General features: G+C 48.1%; 1 protein-coding gene across 1 annotated transcript in view; it reads left to right on the top strand.

Annotated features, from left to right (window-relative positions):
• The window catches only part of LOC129694450 (leucine-rich repeat and IQ domain-containing protein 3-like), a 31,165-nt gene extending 11,000 nt beyond the window's left edge, over positions 1-20,165 (top strand). The window contains exons 4-8 of the mRNA XM_055631167.1: positions 3,762-3,895; positions 11,922-12,024; positions 13,509-13,598; positions 19,810-19,958; positions 20,162-20,165. Of these exons, the coding sequence (XP_055487142.1) occupies positions 3,762-3,895; positions 11,922-12,024; positions 13,509-13,598; positions 19,810-19,958; positions 20,162-20,165 (480 nt within the window). The remainder of the gene's footprint in view (positions 1-3,761; positions 3,896-11,921; positions 12,025-13,508; positions 13,599-19,809; positions 19,959-20,161) is intronic.
• The last annotated feature ends 1,967 nt before the right edge of the window (positions 20,166-22,132 follow it).

The raw sequence follows: 22,132 nt of genomic DNA, 5'->3' as shown, positions 1-22,132 counted from the left end.
TGGCCCTTCCAGTCAGTACCCAGTTCCTGCCTTCTCCCCATATCCCCTGACTCCGCTATCTTTAAGAGCCCTATCTAGCTCTCTCTTGAAAGTATCCAGAGAACCGGCCTCCACCACCCTCCGAGGCGGAGAATTCCACACTCACAACTCTCTGTGAGAAAAAGGGTTTCCTCGTCTCCGTTCTAAATGGCTTACCCCTTATTCTTAAACAGTGGCCCCTGGTTCTGGACCCCCCCCAACATCGGGAACATGTTTCCTGCCTCTGTAACGGGTATAGCTTGGACCCAATAGCAGCACAGAATCAGGCAGGTATAATTGGTCATGAACTTTATTATGATACTGTAACACAGAGTAGTAACACAGGAATGGGTACACCGTACTCACACAGAGGCTCAGGATTGAGCGAGGGTTCCGAAGAGGGGCAGGCAGGAGACGTAGTCGGGGTAGCGGAAGGTCCGGTAACCAGGAGATCCAACACACGATGCAAACAAACCAGCGAGGGACAGACGAAAGGAGAGTCGAAGACAGGCAGTAAGTCGAGGAGCCGTTGCAGGGATACACCAAACAGCCCAGGAGAGAGGCAGACAGAAACCAGGAGGTGCGGGACGAAGGCCGTGGTCGGGGACAGAAGGCTGTGGTGATATCCGGGAAGACGACAGGACGGAATGGTCAGGGGCAGGCAGGTTCGAATCCGTGTAGTCAGTCGGGAAATCGCTGGAGAGTCTTGCATGAATGCTGAGAACAATCTGGCACTGTGTGAACGGTGAGGAGAGTCTATATACCGGGTTAATAGGTGATCAGAGGCAACTGAGTGCAACAGGTGAGGAGAGTTGGGTTGATGAGAGGGGAGTGGAGTGGCAGGCAGGCGAGGAGAAGGAGGGACCGGTGGAAAAGTACTGGGAGGTGAAGTGGATGAGAATGAGGAGAGGGCAGACTGTGACAGCCTCCAGTGTGTCCAAGCCCTTATTAATCTTCTATGTCTCAATGAGTTCTCCTCTCATCCTTCTAAACTCCAGTATTATGATCATTATTGTGATTATGAATGTTTCGGGTCGGGACATCTAGGGAGATTCAAGAACCTGATGAGGGGGTTTGTGGGAAAGTATCTGTTCCTGAACCTGGTGCTGTGGCCTTGAGGTTTGTGTACGTACCTCCTGCCCGGTGGCTGCAGTGAGAAGAGGGCAGGGCCAGGATGGTGGGGGTCCGTGATGAGAGATGCCGCCTTCTTGGTGTCGATGCTCTCCATGGTAGGGAGGGTGTACCCGTGATGGTCCGGGCTGAATCCACCCCTCACCACAGCCTCTTGCCTTCCTGTGCATTGGAATTGGTGAACCAGTCAGTGATGCAAGCAGCCTGGGTCAAGATCCTCCTTCATGTTTACAAAGCCCCTAACGGGCTTGCCCCCACCTACATCAAAAGTCTGCTCACCCACCACACCGCCTCCAAGTCCCTTAGATTGTCCGACTTGGGGTTACTGAACATCCCGCGGTCTAGGCATAAGCTCAGGGGTGACCACGGCCTTTGCGGTTGCAGCTCCTAGACTGTGGAACAGCAGCATCCCTCTTCCCATCAGAACTGCCCCCTCCATCGACTCCTTTAAGTCGAGACTTAAAACTCATCTTTAAGCTCAAGCCTTTCTTGACATCCTCTGAGTGAGGGCTACATGAATGTATTTATGTATGTACTTAATCTATGAACCACTGTTGTATAACGTTAGTACCTCCTCCCGACTGGACTAGTGTAGGTATGTTGCAAAGCCTACCTGAAGCGTGGCTGAAAATCTGGTGCTGCGGTTGTGCGCGATTTTGGCGACGTTTAGAGGGGGGCGGGTTTAAAACGCGGGTTTAAAACGCGATTTTCACCAGGCTGTTCCAATCGAATTGCCCTTACATTGGTGGAGCCGAGTAAATCATTAACGAAAAATCGCTGGAAGACCCCGTCGCAAAAGGTATTATTAGTTTTTATGGCCTTGTATAATAGTTATAATAGTTTAAAAATCACTCTCTAAACCCGCGACCTCACGCAACCACAGGGCCGCATGGAGCTGTATACAGAAGGTATGTAGCTTATTTTTACATTAAAAAGGGCTTCTTAAGAACCCTTTATACAAAGTTTTCTATAGCGAGTAGCTAATTTTGGGCTCTTTATATCCCGCAGTATTTTTCTGGGCATTTGAGGCACAAATCTAGCGCAATGTGAACGTTCTAAACCAGTGCGTTCACAGGAACCCACTAGAAAGCTGATTTAAATGGACTTTAATTTACAGCAATTGAACACTAAATTCCTTCCATTTGGCCTATAAATTAATGTAAATGAGATTTCAAAATCATGTTTTATTGTGAATTATTTATGAATATTATTTGGACACTTGGGCTATTTAAAAATGTTAAGCATTTATTAAGAAATGGATAGATGTTTTGATCTAGTAATTGAAGTTTGAAATGAGCTACCATTGGGTAACTAACTAATTATATGTTTTAATTTCAGGTCATCCAAGTAAGATTATTTTATATTTGTTTCAGAATGGTTCAATCTACGATAACTGAAAATTTCATTCAGTTCTCTTAATTTTTAAGAAGGTTATGGCCTTTTGACAGCACACGATCACAGCTTTTTTGTTATGTCCATAGAAAATCAATAGGGAACAAGATGCTACTTTCCGAGTATGAAAATGGCCATAACTTTTTAAATACTTGAGATATGAAAGTGAATTAGGTGTCAAATTAAACTTCTTTTTATGCTTTATCTGATGGGATAAATTACAGGCTTGATTTTTTAAATCTCAAAATTTTGTAACATTGCTAACTATTGCAACTCACTTCTCCTTGGCATCAGCTCCACCTACATCAACCGACTCCAACTGGTCCAGAACGCAGCCGCCCGACTCATCACCCACACCAAATCCTGGCATCACATCACTCCAGTCCTCAAACAACTTCACTGGCTTCCAATCTCCCACCGGATCACCTACAAAATCCTGATCCTCACCTACAAAGATCTCCACCATCTAGCCCCCCCATATCTCACTGACCTCCTCTCCCCCTACCAACCTTCACGGTCCCTCAGATCCACATCAGCCGGTCTCCTCTCCATCCACAAGTCCAACCTCCGCAGTTTTGGGGACAGAGCCTTCTCCAGGGCAGCTCCCAGACTCTGGAACTCCCTCCCCCAACTGATCCGCAATTCCGTGTCCCTCACCATCTCCAAGACCCATCTCTTCACCTCTTCCTATCCTTAGCCCCACGTGCCGTCCCTTTTCATCTGTGCTTGAATTGCCTCATATTGTGTTTTGTATTAAATTCTGTCTTTACTTTGTGTACTAGTCATGTCTCTACTATTTATTTCATTCCCCTTACATGTTTTTCCTCTACCTGCTAAATTTTTGTAAGGTGTCCTTGAGACTCTTGAAAGGCGCCCATAAATAAAATGTATTATTATTATTATTACCTCCACCAATGTAAAGCACTTTGGTCAACGAGAGTTGTTTTTTAAATGTGTTATAGAAATAAAAGTGACTTGACTTGACTTGACTTCCCTTAGTGCAACCTTAGCTAGGGCTTTGCCTCTTTGACCAACTGGCGAACAAGAACAAGTTTCTAATTTCTATCTCAAGTCTCCTCGATTGTTTCCCATGAAACTGTAACTGATGTTGTGCTAACGATGGTATTTGATGCAATGTTGTTGATGCTGTACGTGTCAACCCGGGCTCTCCCCGGCGGATCTGCCTGCACCAGCCGCTGATACTGTGACCTCTCCCGCAGATCTCCACCTGGCGCAGTGAGCTGGACAACGTCCAAAAGCTGGTGGGCATCGTCAACAACATCCTTGCCCATCACTCCCCTGTACACATCATTCAGCGCTGGGTCCGTGGCCATCTCACCAGGAAGAAGCTGGGGTAGGTGTACATTACCTTGTCGTGCAATCTTTAACTTGCTTTGCTTCAACACCCAGTAGCGGTAGAGCGACTGCCTCACAGCGCCAGAAACCTACAGGTGCTCAGCTGTACGGAGTTCGCATGTTCACCCCGTGGGTTTTCTCCAAGATCTTCAGTTTCCTCCCACACTCCAAAGACGTGCAGGTTTGTAGGTTAATTGGCTTGGTGGCAGTGTAAATTGTCCCCAGTGTGTGTAGGGTGGTGTTAATGTGCGGGGATCGCTGGTTGGCGCGGACCCGGTGGGCCGAAGGGCCTGTTTCTGCTCTGTATCTCTAAACTAAACTAAACAGTTGAGTGGAAATAAGTAACTGCAGATAACTCAGCGGGTTTAGTACGGGTGTAACTACGCTACAGGAGGCGCTGGAGAGGGTCAGGTGAAGGGTTCCAGTTGTCAGAGACCAAAGATGTGTCCTCAGTGGTGGAACAATGAGAACCCCAGATGCCGCCAACACTGGCTCCAACTAGGGTGTCACGGTGGTGCAGCGGGTAGAGCTGCTGCCTCACAGCGCCAGAGATCCAGGTTCTATCCTGACTACACGTTCTCCCAATCACCTGCGTGGGTTTTCTCCGGATGCTCCGGTTTCCTCCAAAGACGTGCAGATTTGGAGGTTAATTGGCTTTGGTAAAAATTGAATATTATCCCTAGTGTGTAGGAAAGAACTGCAGATGCTGGTTTAAATCGAAGATAGACACAAATCTATGAACCACTGTTGTATAACGTTAGTACCTTCACCAATGTAAAGCACTTTGGTCAATGAGAGTTGTTTTTTAAATGTGCTATAGAAATAAAAGTGACTTGACTTGACTTGACTTGGCAAAAAGCTGGTGTAACTCAGCGGGACAGGCAGCATCTCTGGAGAGAAGGAATGGGTGATGTTTCGGGTCTGAAGAAGGGTCTCGACCCAAATCGTCACCCATTCCTTCTCTCCAGAGATGCTGCCTGTCCCGCTGAGTTACTCCAGCTTTTTGTGTCTATCTAGTGTGTAAGATATAGTTAGTGTACGCCGTGGACTCGAGGGGCCAAAGAGTTGGTTTCCACTCTGTATCTCTCAGCTGCACTAAACTGGAAGATGGGTTTCATACAGCAGCCGGGGCAGTAGTGGGGTCAGGGACCATCTGAAGCTGGTGAGTCTGGAATTCTCTGCCCCTGAGGATAGTGGAGTCCAGATCATCATGTTAATAAATCATAGCAGCTGAATTAGGCCATTCACCCATCGAGTCAACTCCACCATTCAATCATGGCTGATCTATCTCTCCCTTCTCCAGCCTTCTCCCCATAACCCCTGACACCCGCACTAATCAACATACTCTTCTCCTCTTCTACTTCCACATAACTTGCAATCCTTTGAACTTTCAAATATTTATCTATCTCATATCTAATCTAATGGATGTAATTAGGTTAACGTATGATGAGTGTTAGTCGGCACTGGGCCTGTACTCACTGGTTTAGAAGGATGAGGGGTGTTATATTCCGGACGGCAGAATGAATAACAATTTACACGCAGGTTGCCTGGATCACGAGAGAGAGATTTATTACCCAACATTCCCTACTAATATGCAACACCAACTCATTAACACATACATGAATGAATACATTACACAGCGCTCCTTTTTTTAAGTATTAAATCTAAGTACTCAGTTACCATTTTGTTGTTGTGATACTTGATTTAAACCCGTTTTCATGAAATTCTAAATGATAACATAAAATATTTATTTTACATATCTACACATTTTCGTTTTGCTTATACAATGAGTTACTTAACTTACAAACCTAACCTGACTACTGGTTTACGGATCCTGCCTGATCGTCTAACAGTAACACGTGTAACAGGTTTAGATGTTGACTCAACTGTAGACTTGTTTGGCTCTGTTTTAGTACCCTGACTTTGACCAGAGGAATCCGTTTCTTTGTCTGTACTACCTGAACTTTGTTTTTTTCAATCACAGTTGTCTCTTCCAACTCACTTTCAGATAAAAACTCAGGGATTAGGACTTCATGCTCAGTTTTTGATTCATCTTTGGCTGGAATCATTTGATCAACATGAACACTTTTGATCCAATCTCTAACTTCAACTAAGTATCATTTTGTTCCACACACTTCCACTATTTTCCCAACATCCCATTTGTCTCAACTGGATTTGTTGGGAGGACTGAGAACATGAACCTGCTCATCTGGCTTGAAGTACCTCTCCTTTTTGTGAGAGTCCATATGGCGTTTTTGACAACTGTTTTTGCTCAACTCTCACGGCCAAATTGGGTTGAACTGGACTTAGGCATATTCTTAGCCTTCTCTTCATCAACAGTTCTGCAGGTGAGTGACCTGTTGTGTGTTGTGTGGTTCTGTACTTCAGCAAGAAACTAGCCAAATGATGTTTCATGCTGAGCTTTGAATTACCCTGCAAAACCTGTTTCTTGAGAGCATCTTTGACAACTCTAACAGACCTTTCTACTGCCCCGTTGGAGGCTGGATGGTATGGGGACCATTCCACTGCATGAACTCTTTAAACCGTTCTGAACGAAACTGAGGCCCGTTATCAGAAACAGGTTCTTCCGGTAAACCATGGAATGCAAAAATTGATCTCAACTCATCTATGGTACACTCAGTAGTAGTGCTTGACCCCATATGTTTAACCTCAATCCATTTGGAATGACCATCTACTAGTACCAGAAAGTGATCATTACCCTTTTCACAAAAATCTACATGAACTCTGTGACAAGGTCTACTTGGCCATGACCAGGGTTGCAGTGGTGTTTTTGGTGGTTTACTCCGGCAATTTTGGCAGACGCTACATTTGCTCACCAGTGACTCAATGTCACTGTCAATACCAGGCCAATACACAAAACTTCTGACAATTGTCTTCATGCTTACTATGCCAGGATGTTCGGCATGAAGTTCATTCATAATTTTGTTTCTCAAAGACTCTGGTACAACCACTCTGTAACCCCACTTAATGCATCCCTGCTCACATGATAATTCATGGTGTCGATTATGGCAAGGCTTCAGCTCGGAGTTCAGAACTGAGTTCAATCCACCATCGATTTCAGTCCAACCATTCAATGTCTGTTCATAGACCCACTTCAGCACATTGTGTTTCTCTGTTTCTGCTGCAATTTTTGTTGCAGTCACTGGAAAGTCTTCATCTACAACTTGCAGTGTGTACATTGAGTTCTCACTTCCCACGTCAGAGTTCTCATGGGGCAACCGGGACAACGCATCTGCAACTGCGTTGTACTTGGAGCTTCTGTACTCCACATTGTAGTCATACTGGGACAGTAACATTGCCCAGTGCTGCATCCTTGATGTTGCCATGGAAGGTATAGCTGACTTGGGACTAAGTATCACTAGTAGTGGCTTGTGATCAAGATTCAAGAAATTCAAGAGATTCAAGGGAATTTATTGTCATGTGTCCCAGATAGGACAATGAAATTCTTGCCTTGCTTCAGCACAACAGAATATAGTCGGCATAAATAAATACAGAACAGATCAGTGTGACCATACACTATTGAATATATATATACACACATAAATAAGCTGATAAAGTGCAATGGGCTATTAATGTTCAGAGTTTTGTTTGAGTTGAGTTTAATAGCCTGATGGCTCTGGGGAAGTAGCTGTTCCTGAACCTGGATGTTGCAGATTTCAGGCTCCTGTACCTTCTACCTGATGGCAGTGGGGAGATGAGTGTGTGGCCAGGATGGTGTGGGTCCTTGATGATGCTGCCAGCCTTTTTTAGGCAGTGACTGTGATAGTTTCTCTCGATGGTGGGGAGGTCAGAGCCAATGATGGACTGGGCAGTGTTTACAACTTTTTGCAGTCTATCCCAGCACCTATTTTCTATGTTTCTATAATGCAAACTCCATCGTGTTAGCAGTCGTGTATGTTTTCTCGAATGTAAGATCTGGAGTGTTCATGAGTTTGGACTGAATTTGTTCATCCACTAGACCACAAACAAATCTGTCGCGTAGAGCGGGTCCAAGAAAGGTTCCAAAAGTTACACCAGGTGCAAAGTTAAGTTTTTCAAGGCAACAATGTACTCATTGATTATCTCATTCTGCTTCTGGTTTCTAGTGCTAAATTTATAGCTTTCTGCAATTTCCAGAGCTTTGGGTTGAAGTACTCCTCCAACTTCTTCATAATGTTATTGAACGGCACAGCTTTTGCCTTTATGGGCACAAGGAGATTCACGAGGGTGCCGTACACTTCAGGACCCATCTCCGTGAGCAGAATCACTTTAATGCGTTCGCAAACGGCCTTATTTGTTTCAGCCACTATCTCTCCTTCAGCACTAATCTCCAATATATTGTTTGCCGTGAAAAACATGTTTGCTCTCTCCATATAGGAGCTGAACGGCTCTCTACTCTTGTCAAAAGTGCCAAGGTTTCCAATGTAGCCCGTGGATGCTGCCATCGTGTCGTTCTCTTTTTTTTTCAAGTCCGTTCGAAAACCCCGATTTCCTGTCTGTTCTGGTGTAACAATTCACCTAAAACTTAGCTGTACAAAGGCTATTCAGCTTGAGGAACTTGACCAAAAAAAAAATCTTATACAATCCCAAGGACGGCATCTTGCCACGTAGACACAACATAGAGATAGCCTGACAAACTCTCGACGATTTGTCCAGCTGCTGTTTTAAACTACAGTCCCCTGCATAGAAGGATCTGTGGGCTATCGAGTCCAGCTCGCAAATAACTGCGACACAACTCCGTATTTACTGTTTAAACTGTTAAACAATACTGCATGTTGCAAAACAGTCCTGCACTGTATTTAAAAGATGAGTTCACCAACTCTATCCCATCCTCGTCACCAATTTTGTTATATTCCGGACGGCAGAATGAATACCAACTTACATGCAGGTTGCCTGGATCATGAGAGAGAGATTTATTCCCCAACATTCCCTGCTTATATACAACACCAACTCATTAACATATACATGAATATGTATGAATATATTACACGGGGGGACCTCATTGAAACTTCCCGACTAGTGAAAGGCCTGGATAAAGTGGATGTGGGGAGGATGTTTCCAGTTAGATGTAATGATATCGCATCACTATCTGAGAGAGAAGTACTAGCATGGAGAGTACTAGCATGGAGAGAAGTACAAGCATGGATAGTACTAGCATGGAGAGTACTAGCATGGAGAGAAGTACTAGCATGGAGAGAAGTACTAGCATGGAGAGTACTAGCATGGAGAGAAGTACTAGCATGGAGAGTACTTGCATGGAGAGAAGTACTAGCATGGAGAGAAGTACTAGCATGGATAGAAGTACTAGCATGGAGAAGTACTAGCATGGAGAGTACTAGCATGGAGAGTACTAGCATGGAGAGAAGTACTAGCATGGAGAGAAGTACTAGCATGGAGAGAAGTACTAGCATGGAGAGTACTAGCATGGAGAGTACTAGCATGGAGAGAAGTACTAGCATGGAGAGAAGTACTAGCATGGAGAGAAGTACTAGCATGGAGAGAAGTACTAGCATGGAGAGTACTAGCATGGTGAGAAGTACTAGCATGGATAGAAGTACTAGCATGGATAGAAGTACTAGCATGAAGAGTAGTAGCATGGAGAGAAGTACTAGCATGGATAGAAGTACTAGCATGCAAGAGAAGTACTAGCATGGAGAGTAATAGCATGGAGAGAAGTACTAGCATGGAGAGAAGTACTAGCATGGAGAGAAGTACTAGCATAGAAGTACTAGCATGGAGAGAAGTACTAGCATGGAGAGTACTAGCATGGAGAGAAGTACTAGCATGGAGAGAAGTACTAGCATGGAGAGTACTAGCATGGAGAGAAGTACTGGCATGGATAGAAGTACTAGCATGGAGAGAAGTACTAGCATGGAGAGAAGTACTAGCATGGAGAGTAGTACTAGCATGGAGAGAAGTACTAGCATGGAGAGAAGTACTAGCATGGAGAGAAGTACTAGCATGGAGAGAAGTACTAGCATGGATAGAAGTACTAGCATGGAGAGTAGTACTAGCACGGAGAGAAGTACTAGCATGGAGAGAAGTACTAGCATGGATAGAAGTACTAGCATGGAGAGAAGTACTAGCATGGAGAGAAGTACTGGCATGGAGAGAAGTACTGGCATGGAGAGTACTAGCATGGAGAGTACTAGCATGGATATAAGTACTAGCATGGATAGAAGTACTAGCATGGATAGAAGTACTAGCATGGATAGTACTAGCATGGATAGAAGTACTAGCATGGAGAGAAGTACTAGCATGGATAGAAGTACTAGCATGGATAGAAGTACTAGCATGGAGAGAAGTACTAGCATGGATAGAAGTACTAGCACGGAGAGAAGTACTAGCACGGAGAGAAGTACTAGCATGGAGAGAAGTACTAGCATGGAGAGAAGTACTAGCACGGAGAGAAGTACTAGCATGGATAGAAGTACTAGCATGGAGAGAAGTACTAGCATTGATAGAAGTACTAGCATGGAGAGTACTAGCATGGAGAGAAGTACTAGCATGGAGAGAAGTACTAGCATGGAGAGAAGTACTAGCATGGAGAGAAGTACTAGCATGGAGAGAAGTACTAGCATGGAGAGAAGTACTAGCATGGATAGAAGTACTAGCATGGATAGAAGTATTAGCATGGATAGAAGTACTAGCATGGATAGAAGTACTAGCATGGATAGAAGTATTAGCATGGATAGAAGTACTAGCATGGATAGAAGTACTAGCATGGATAGAAGTACTAGCATGGATAGAAGTATTAGCATGGATAGAAGTACTAGCATGGAGAGAAGTACTAGCATGGATAGAAGTACTAGCATGGATAGAAGTACTAGCATGGAGAGTACTAGCATGGAGAGAAGTACTAGCATGGATAGAAGTACTAGCATGGATAGAAGTACTAGCATTGAGAGTACTAGCATGGAGAGAAGTACTAGCATGGATAGAAGTATTAGCATGGATAGAAGTACTAACATGGAGAGTACTAGCATGGAGAGAAGTACTAGCATGGATAGAAGTATTAGCATGGAGAGTACTAGCATGGAGAGTACTAGCATGGAGAGAAGTACTAGCATGGATAGAAGGTTGGCTGAACGGCAGAGAACAGAGTGGGAATACTGGCTTTTAGCTGGTTGGCTGCAGGTGACCAGTGGTGTCCTGTTGGGCTCTATAGGGTTGTGTAGGGGTCTATAGGGTTCTGTTGGGCTCTATAGGGTTCTGTAGGGATCGGTTCTGTTGGGCTCTATAGGGTTCTGTAGGGGTCGGTTCTGTTGGGGTTGGTGCTGTGGCCGCTGTTCACGTTGTATTAGGATGAGGAAATTGAAGGCTTTGTGGACAGGTTTGTGGATGATACGAATATAGGAGGAGGAGTTAGTGTGGAGAGAGCAGGGACTCTGAAGAAGGACTTGGACAGGTTGGGAGAGTGGTCACAGCCTTTAATAAGGAGATGAGGATGAATTTCTTTAGTCAGAGGGTGGTGAATCTGTGGAATTCTTTGCCACAGACGGCTGTGGAGGCCACAAGTCAGTGGATATTTCCAAGGCAGAGATAGATAGATTCTTGATTAGTGCGGGTGTCAGGGGTTATGGGGAGAAGGCAGGAGAATGGGGTTAGGAGGGAGAGATAGATCAGCCATGATTGAATGGCAGAGTGGCCTTAGAAACATAGAAATATAGACAATATGTGCAGGAGTAGGCCATTCGGCCCTTCGAGCCAGCACCGCCATTCAATATGATCATGGCTGATCATCCACAATCAGTACCCCGTTCCTGCCTTCTCCCCATATCCCTTGTTTCCTTTAGCCCTAAGAGCTAAATCTAACTCTCTCTTGAAAACATCCAGTGAATTGGCCTCCACTGCCTTATGTGGCAGAGAATTCCACAGATTCGCAATTCTCTGGGTGAAAACGTTTTTGCTCATCCAAATCCTAAATGGCCGATGCCTTATTCTTGATGGGCCGACTGGCCTAATTCTACTCCTATGATCTGAGGACACCTCTAACAGGACTGTGTGTTGTTTATTGTCCAAAGACAGTGTCGTCTGAAGCCTCGGTTGTCAACAGAGCCACACGTGTCAGACGCTGACGTGCTGTGCCACAGGGGGATCCACATGTTGGAGGATGGCAGGGTGTGGGTGAGTCTGCCCAGCACGGAGACAGGCCCTTCAGCCCAACCCGCCCCTACTGCCCCATCTACACCATTTATATAGTGACCCAGCATAGAGACAGGCCCTTCAGCCCAACCCACCCCTACTGCCCTATCTACACCATTTATATAGTGACCCAGCATAGAGACAGACCTTTCAGCCCAACCCACCCCAACTGCCCCATCTACACCAGTCACGAGAGACAGGCCCTTCAGCCCAACCCACCCCTACTGCCCCATCTACACCAGTCACGGTGGAGACAGGCCCTTCAGCCCAACCCGCCCCTACTGCCCCATCTACACCAGTCACAGTGTGAACCCAGCATAGAGACAGACCTTTCAGCCCAACCCACCCGTATTGCCCCATCTACACCAGTCACAGAGACAGACCTTTCAGCCCAACCCACCTGTATTGCCCCATCTACACCACTCCCAGAGTCACAGAGACAGGCCCTTCAACCCACCCCTACTGTCCAACGTGTCAATCTACACTAGTCCCACCTGCCCACCCCCACCAACGTGCCCCATCTACACTAGTCCCAGAGTGACCCAGCATAGAGACAGGCCCTTCAGCCCAACCCACCCCTACTGCCCCATCTACACCAGTCACGGAGACAGGCCCTTCAGCCCAACCCACCCCTACTGACCCATATACACCAGTCCCAGAGTCACGGAGACAGGCCCTTCAGCCCAACCCACCCCTACTGCCCCATCTACACCACTCCCAGAGTCACAGAGACAGGCCCTTCAACCCACCCCTACTGTCCAACGTGCCAATCTACACTAGTCCCACCTGCCCACCCCAATCCAACATGCCCCATCTACACTAGTCCCACCTGCCCACCCCAACCAACGTGCCCCATCTACACTAGTCCCAGAGTCACAGAGACAGGCCCTTCAGCCCATCCCACCCCTATTGACCACATGCCCCCTACACTAGTCCCAGTCATGGAAACAGGCCCCAACATCACCCAATCTACACTAGTCCCACCTGTCCCACCTGCCCAACCAACATGCCCCATCTACACTAGTCCCACCTGCGTGCGTTTGGTCCATATCCCTCTAAACCTGTCCTATCCAAGTACCTGTCTAATGTAGTTATAGTATGTGCCTCAACTACCTCCTCTGGCTGCTCCTATCCTAACCATATACTTGCCTAAATGTTACTTAAACACTGTGTTCGTACCTGCCTCAACTATCTCCATTCCACGCACCCACCACCCTTTGTGTAAAATGATTGCCTCTCAGGTTCCTATTAAATCGTTCCCCCCTCACCTTGAACCTATGTCCTCTGGTCCTCGATTGCCCTACTCTGGGTAAAAGACTCTGTGTGTTCACCCTATGGTCCAGAGGAGGCTTAGTGTGTAGGATAGTGCTAGTGTGTGGGGATCGCTGGTCGGTGCGGACTCGGTGGGCTGAAGGGCCTGTTTCTGCGCTGTATCTCTAAACTCAACTCTCTGCTGGTGATTCCAGGTAGAGGAGGCCAGTACCAACTCAGACGGAGAGTGCAACGCCCTCCAGTTACAGATTGACCTCAACAAACTGCAGACCGCAGTGCTGGAGGTAGGCACGCCTGGACAGGTAGACCCCCAACCGGGACGCACCCCTACCCCCCCTCACCTGGGACAACCTGACCTGACCTCAACAAACTGCAGACCGCAGTGCTGGAGGTAGGCACACCTGGACAGGTAGACCCCCCACCGGGACGCACCCCTACCCCCCCTCACCTGGGACAACCTGACCTGACCTCAACAAACTGCAGACCGCAGTGCTGGAGGTAGGCACACCTGGACAGGTAGACCCCCAACCTGGACGCACCCCCCCCCTCCCCTCACCTGGGACAACCTGACCTGACCTCAACAAACTGCAGGCCGCAGTGCTGGAGTTAGACTGGCTTCAGCTCCACACCTGGACAGGTAGACCCCCAACCTGGACGCACCCCCCCCCCTCACCTGGGACAACCTGACCTGACCTCAACAAACTGCAGGCCACAGTGCTGGAGGTAGGGCCACGCCTGGACAGGTAGACCCCCACCCTGGACGCAGCCCCCCCCCCCCCCTCACCTCACCTGGGACAACCTCACCCTCCACACTACACCCATTCCTCCTTCCCCCTCACCTCAACCAATCCAGCCCAGTTCCCCCCCTCCCGGTTTGAGCGGTCAGTCCACTGTCCTGCCCTGTGTCATAAGTGAAAGGAGCAGAATTAGGCCATTCGGCCCATCAAGTCTACTCCGCCATTTAATCATGGCTGATCTATATCTCCCTCCTAGCCCCATTCTCCTGCCTTCTCCCCATAACCCAGGAGGCTTGTATACAAACATAGGGATGTAATGTTGAGGCTCTATAAGGCGCTGGTCAGGCCGCATTTGGAATATTGTGAACAATTTTAGGCCCCGTATCTGAGGAAGGATGTGCCGGTTCTAGAGAGGGTCCAGAGGAAGTTTACAAGAATGATCCCAGGAATGAGTGGGTTAACGTATGATGAGCGTTTGTCGGCACTGGAGTTTAGAAGATGGACAGAATAGTGAAAGGCCTGGATAGAGTGGATGTGGAGAGGATGTTTCCACTAGTGGGAGAGTCTAGGACCAGAGGGCACAGCCTCAGAATTAAAGGACGTTCTTTTAGGAAGGAGATGAGGAGGAATTTCTCTAGCCAGAGGGTGGTGAATCTGTGGAATTCTTTGCCACAGACGGCTGTGGAGGCCACAAGTCAGTGGATATTTTTAATGCAGAGATAGATAGATTCTTGATTAGTGCGGGTGTCAGGGGTTATGGGGAGAAGGCAGGAGAATGGGGTTAGATCAGCCATGATTGAATGGTGGAGTAGACTCGATTGGCTGAATTCTACTACTATTCCTTCTGAACTAATGATCCCACACTGCCCCCTCCTTGACTGGCCAACACACCCTGTCCCTCTGCCCCCTGGACCCTGTGATGGATTCTCCCGCCATCTGGGCAGAAGATTAAACAAGCCCTGAAGAGGAAAGCGATGATTGACACAAAGTGTTGGAGTAACTCTGGGAGTGCTGGGGCTCCATTCCTTGGAGCGCAGGAAGATGGAGCCATGTTGGTGAGACCGCATTTAGGATATTGTGCACACAAAATTCTGGAGTAACTCAGCGGGTCAGGCAGCATCTCTGGAGAGAAGGAATGGGTGACGTTTCGGGTCAAGACTCTTCTTCAGACTGATGTCAGGGGAGGGGGCGGGACAAAGATAGAATGTAATCGGAGATAGAATGTAGGGGACAGAGAAGATTTACGAGGATGTTGCCAGGACTAGAGGGTGTGAGCTACAGGGAGAGGTTGAGTAGGCTGGGTCTCTATTCCATGGAGCGCAGGAGGATGAGGGGAGATCTTATAGAGGTGTACAAAATCATGAGAGGAATAGATCGGGTAGATGCACAGAGTCTCTTGCCCAGAGTAGGGGAATCGAGGACCAGAGGACACGGGTTTAAGGTGAAGGGGGAAAGATTTAATAGGAATCTGAGGGGTAACTTTTTCACACAGAGGGTGGTGGGTGTATGGAACAAGCTGCCAGAGGAGGTAGTTGAGGCTGGGACTATCACAACGTTTAAGAAACAGTTAGACAGGTACACGGATAGGACAGGTTTGGAGGGATATGGACCAAGCACAGGCAGGTGGGACTAGTGTAGCTGGGACATTGTTGCCCAGTGTGGGCAAGTTGGGCTGAAGGGCCTGTTTCCACACTGTGACACTATCTGACTCAGAGGGTCAGGCAGCATCTCTGGAGAAAAAGGATGGATGGCGTTTCAGGTCAAAACGCTTCTTTAGACCCAGCACTTACTTTGTGTCTATCCTCGATGCTGCCTGTCCCACTGAGTTACTCCAGCACTTTGTGTCTATTGTGACTATGATATAGTTGGGATCACGGACACATGGCTCCAGGGTGACCAAGGCTGGGAGCTGAACATCCAGGGATATTCAATATTCAGGAGGGATAGACAGAAAGGGAAAGGAGGTGGGGTAGCGTTGCTGGTTAGAGAGCAGATTAACGCAATAGAAAGGAAGGACATTAGCTTGGAGGATGTGGAATCGATATGGGTAGAGCTGCGAAACATTAAGGGGCAGAAAACGCTAGTGGGAGTTGTGTACAGGCCACCTAACAGTAGTAGTGGAGTTGGGGATGGTATCAAACAGGAAATTAGAAATGCGTGCAACAAAGGTAAAACAGTTATAATGGGTGACTTCAATCTACATATAGATTGGGTGAATCAAATTGGCAGGGGTGCTGAGGAAGAGGATTTCTTGGAATGTATGCAGGATAGTTTTCTAAACCAACATGTAGAGGAACCAACGAGAGAGCAGGCTATTCTAGACTGGGTATTGAGTAATGAGGAAGGGTTAGTTAGCAGTCTTGTTGTGCGTGGCCCCTTGGGCAAGAGTGACCATAATATGGTTGAGTTTCTTCATTAGGATGGAGAGTGACATTGTTAATTCAGAAACAAGGGTCCTGAACTTAAAGAAAGGTAACTTTGAGGGTATGAAACGTGAATTGGCCAAGATAGACTGGCGATTGATTCTTAATGGGTTGACGGTGGATATGCAATGGAAGGCATTTAAAGCCTGCATGGATGAACTACAACAATTGTTCATCCCAGTTTGGCAAAAAAAATAATCAGGGAAGGTAGTGCATCTGTGGATAACAAGGAAAATCAGGGATAGTATCAAAACAAAAGATGAAGCGTAAAAATTAGCCAGAAAAAGCAGCCCACCAGAGGACTGGGAGAAATTCAGAGTCCAGCAGAGGAGGACAAAGGGCTTAATTAGGAAAGGGAAAATAGATTATGAAAGAAAACTGGCAGGGAACATAAAAACTGACTGCAAAAGCTTTTATAGATATGCGAAGAGAAAAAGATTAGTTAAAACAAATGTAGGTCCCTTGCAGTCAGAAACAGGTGAATTGATCATGGGGAACAAGGACACGGCAGACCAATTGAATAACTACTTTGGTTCCGTCTTCACTAAGGAAGACATAAATAATCTGCCGGAAATAGCAGGGGACCGGGGGTCAAACTTGATGGAGGAACTGAGTGAAATCCAGGTTAGCCGGGAAGTGGTGTTAGGTAAATTGAATGGATTAAAGGCCGATAAATCCCCAGGGCCAGATAGGCTGCATCCCAGAGTACTTAAGGAAGTAGCCCCAGGAATAGTGGATGCATTAGTGATAATTTTTCAAAACTCTTTATATTCTGGAGTAGTTCCTGAGGATTGGAGGGTAGCTAACGTAACCCCACTTTTTATAAAGGGAGGGAGAGAGAAAACGGGGAATTACAGACCAGTTAGTCTAACATCGGTGGTGGGGAAACTGCTAGAGTCAGTTATTAAAGATGGGATAGTAGCACATTTGAAAAGTGGTGAAATCATTGGACAAAGTCAGCATGGATTTATGAAAAGTAAATCATGTCTGACGAATCTTATAGAATTTTTCGAGGATGTAACTAGTAGAGTGGATAAGGGAGAACCAGTGGATGTGTTATATCTGGACTTTCAGAAGGCTTTCGACAAGGTCCCACATAAGAGATTAGTATACAAACTTAAAACACACGGTATTGGGGGTTCAGTATTGATGTGGATAGAGAACTGGCTGGCAGACAGGAAGCAAAGAGTGGGAGTAAACGGGTCCTTTTCAGAATGGCAGGCAGTGACTAGTGGGGTACCGCAAGGCTCAGTGCTGGGACCCCAGCTATTTACAATATATATTAATGATTTGGACGAGGGAATTGAATGCAACATCTACAAGTTTGCGGATGACACGAAGCTGGGGGGCAGTGTTAGCTGTGAGGAGGATGCTAGGAGGCTGCAAGGTGACTTGGATAGGCTGGGTGAGTGGGCAAATGCATGGCAGATACTGTATAATGTGGATAAATGTGAGGTTATCCACTTTGGTGGCAAAAACAGGAAAGCAGATTATTATCTAAATGGTGGCAGATTAGGAAAGGGGGAGATGCAATGAGACCTGGGTGTCATGGTACACCAGTCATTGAAAGTAGGCATGCAGGTGCAGCAGGCAGTGAAGAAAGCGAATGGTATGTTAGCATTCATAGCAAAAGGATTTGAATATAGGAGCAGGGAGGTTCTACTGCAGTTATACAGGGTCTTGGTGAGACCACACTTGGAGTATTGTGTACAGATTTGGTCTCCTATTCTGAGGAAAGACATTCTTGCCATAGAGGGAGTACAGAGAAGGTTCACCGGACTGATTCCTGGGATGTCAGGACTTTCATATGAAGAAAGACTGGATAGACTCGGTTTGTACTCGCTAAAATTTAGAAGATTGAGGGGGGATCTTATAGAAACTTACAAAATTCTTAAGGGGTTGGACAGGCTAGATGCAGGAAGATTGTTCCCGATGTTGGGGAAGTCCAGGACAAGGGGTCACAGTTTAAGGATAAGGGGGAAATCCTTTAAAACCGAGATGAGAAGAACTTTTTTTCACACAGAGAGTGGTGAATCTCTGGAACTCTCTGCCACAGAAGGTAGTTGAGGCCAGTTCATTGGCTATATTTAAGAGGGAGTTAGATGTGGCCCTTGTGGCTAAAGGGATCAGGGGGTATGGAGAGAAGGCAGGTACGGGATACTGAGTTGGATGATCAGCCATGATCATATTGAATGGCGGTGCTGGCTCGAAGGGCCGAATGGCCTACTCCTGCACCTCATTTCTATGTTTCTATGTTTCTATCCTCGATGCTGCCTGTCCCACTGAGTTACTCCAGCACCTTGTGTCTCTCTTCGGTGTAAACCAGCATCTGCATTTCCTTCCCTTCTGTTGCGATTCTGCTGTTGGAATAACTAAAGGCTCACACCGTGTTTAAGGTCCAAAGACTTTATTAACGTTATAGCATAGGTGACTTCATTCTAGCACGTTACTCTATCAGTGTGAGAAGAAGGCAGGGAGGCTTTCTGTTAAACTAGTGGGCGTGACTACAAAGTATGACATAACATGAGTGACACTGATCTACATCCTCCCAAAAGTGGAATTGTTAGTTTCCACATTGAGTGGGAAGGGACTCCATCAGGCTGGTTTGTTGCAGAATTCTCATCAGAGAGAAGACAAGAACTTCCTCATAGTAGGACTGAAAGTCTGAAGAAGGGTCTCGACCCGAAACGTCGCCCATTCCTTCTCTCCAGAGATGCTGCCTGTCCCGCTGAGTTACTCCAGCTTTTTGTGTCTATCTTGAAGCAAGAAGGATGGATTATGATATTGAGCTGGCCCTGTTCTCTGGTTAAACTTACCGAATTGTGAAAGGCCCGGATAGAGTGGATGTGGAGAGGATGTTTCCACTAGTGGGGGGGTCTAGGACCAGAGGGCACAGCCTCAGAATTAAAGGCCGGTACCTTAGGAAGGAGATAAGGAGGAATTTCTTTAGTCAGAGGGTGGTGAATCTGCGGAATTCATTGCCACAAACAGCTGTTGAGGCCACAAGTCAGTGGATATATTTAAAGCAAAGATAGATAGATTCTTGAGTGGGTGTCAGGGATTATGGGGAAGAAGGCAGGAGAATGGGGTTTGGAGAGAGAGATAGATCAGCCATGATTGAATGGCGTAGTAGACTCGCTGGGCTGAATGGCCTAATTCTGCTCCTGTGACTTAAGAGTGAATGAGGCCCTGATCCACATCCCCTGGACTGCCGATTCCTCGAGTCTGCACCCCCCCCCCCCCTGTAGCCACAGTGTGGATCTCATCGTCTAGAGAGTTGTTGGCAGACAGACAGACAGACGGCTGTACATGGGAGATCACCTTTGTGTGTTTAGGATCGGTACGAAGCCAGCGAGCTCACGTCCGGGATTTACCCCCAAGTATCCAAGTGGAATCGCTGGGAATCCCCCAACCTGCGGCCCCAGCGGGACGACATCTTCAGGCCCAGGGACTTCCGCCGGCCCATCTTCCATCCGAGTCCAGGGCATCATCCCCGCCTCACCCTGCCCCATCCCCCCCTCACCTTGCCCCCCCCCCCCTCCCCCTCCTCCCCCCACACCCTACTCCCACACCCCCCCACCCCCCCCTCCCCCCCCCCCACCCTCCCACCCTCCCCCTCCTCACCCCCACACCACAGTGAGATGAGGTCATCAGGCCCCCACCCTCGCCCTCTTCCATCGAGCCCAGGTAACGCATCCCCCGCCCTTGCTCCTCCCCCCCACACCTCCCTCCCCCCTCCCCCCCATCCCTCCCTCCCTCCTCCCCCATCCACACCTCCTCACCTCATCCCATCCTCCCAGCCCAACCACCACACCACAGCGAGATGAGGTCGTCAGGCCCAGGGACTTCTGACAGCCCACCTTCCACCCGAGTCCAGGTAACGCATCATTCCTGCCTCACCCTCACCCCCCCCCCCCCTCCTCACCTCTTCACCCCCCCCCCCTCACCTCCCACCTCGCCTCACCTCCCTCACCCATCACACCCTCCCAACTCCCATCTCCTCCCTCCCTCCTCCCACCCTCCTCCCCCCCCTCACCCTCATTCCACCCTCCCACCTCCCTACCCCCACACCACAGTGAGACGAGATCTTCAGGCCCAGGGGCTGCCAACAGCCCATCTTCCATCCCAGTCCAGGTAACGCACACCTCCTGCCTCCCTCATCCCCCCCCCTCCCCTCTGCACACCCAGCCTCTACCGCTGGCAATCATAGCCAACCTGGGGAGATGGGAGATGTACAGGTGTCCGGTTCCCTGGTGGTGGTCAGTCAGGACCACAGGGCGGGTGGTCAGTGAGCAAGGCCCTTTGTCACGCTTGCCTTCATTGGTCAGGGCACTGAGTGCAGGAGGTGGGCATCGTGATGCAGCTGTACCAGTCGTTGTGTCTCCAGTGTCTGGCTGCCCAGCTAGAGAACGGATGGCATGACCTTGGAGAGGGTGCAGAGCAGATTGGCCAGGGTGGTACCTGGGCTTGCGGGCTGGAGTTACAGGGAGGGAGGGGGTGGACAGGCTGCCCCAGGGGGCAGTGTTGAGGTCAGTCAGGGGTACCCTGCCCCTGGGGGGGGAGGGGCTGTGATGTCAGTGGGGGGGGGGGGGGATGAGTCAGCCGCTCCCTCCCTCCCTCCCGTGAGTGGGTATCTCACACCCAGACTGACACGTGTGTGTGCTGTGTGTTACAGACTTTGTGCATCTGATGTGAGATTTTGACCGTGACGCTCTCAGTCTGCCGAGCTCATCCCACAACTCTTCACTCTGCCCAACCAAGTAATAAATATATCTACATGAACCATTCCTTTATTCTCTTTGTCTTTCCTCCATTTCCCGCGCCACCAATCAGGGCAGCACGGCGGTGCAGCGGGTAGAGCTGCTGCCTCACAGCGCCACAGACCCAGGTTCGATCCTGTCTACGGGTGCTGTCTGTGCGGAGTTTGCACGTTCTCCCTGTGACCGTGTGGGTTTTCTCCGGGTGCTCCGGTTTCCTCCCCACACTCCAAAGACGTAATTTGTAGGTAAATTGGCTTTGGTTAAAAAGTGTAAATTGTCCCGAGTGTGTGTAGGATAGTGTTAGTGTGCGGGGATCGCTGGTCGGTACAGACTCGGTGGGCCGAAGGGCCTGAGAGAGTTAGATTTAGCTCTTAGGGCTAACGGAATCAAGGGATATGGGGAAAAAGCAGGAACGGGGTACTGATTGTGGATGATCAGCCATGATCATATTGAATGGCGGTGCTGGCTTGAAGGGCTGAATGGCCTCCTCCTGCACCTATTTTCTATTCTGTGCTGGATCTCTAAACTAAATTAATATAAACAGCAGCCTAGACTAGACAGAGACCTACAAGTAAGAGTTCAGAGACAAGGAAACAGGCCCATCGGCCCAGCGAGTCCGTGCTAACCAGCGATCCCCGCACATTAACACTATCCTATAAGGACAATTTTACATTTATACCAAGCAAATTAACCTACAAACCTGCACGTCTTTGGAGTGTGGGAAGAAACCGAAGATCTCGGGGCAAGGCCCACGCAGGTCGCGGGGAGAACGTACAAACTCCGTGTAGTCAGGGTGGAACCCGGGTCTCTGGCGCTGTGAGGCAGCAGCTCCACCCGCTGCACCACCGTGCCTGCCCACAGTGAGAGTCTTCAGTGTAACACAGGCACTGTGCAGGGG

Source organism: Leucoraja erinacea, unplaced genomic scaffold, assembly GCF_028641065.1.
Source record: "Leucoraja erinacea ecotype New England unplaced genomic scaffold, Leri_hhj_1 Leri_675S, whole genome shotgun sequence".
NCBI lineage: Eukaryota > Metazoa > Chordata > Chondrichthyes > Rajiformes > Rajidae > Leucoraja > Leucoraja erinaceus.
The sequence above is the reverse complement of the archived record's forward strand: the minus strand, read 5'-3'. Positions and strand labels throughout refer to the sequence as shown.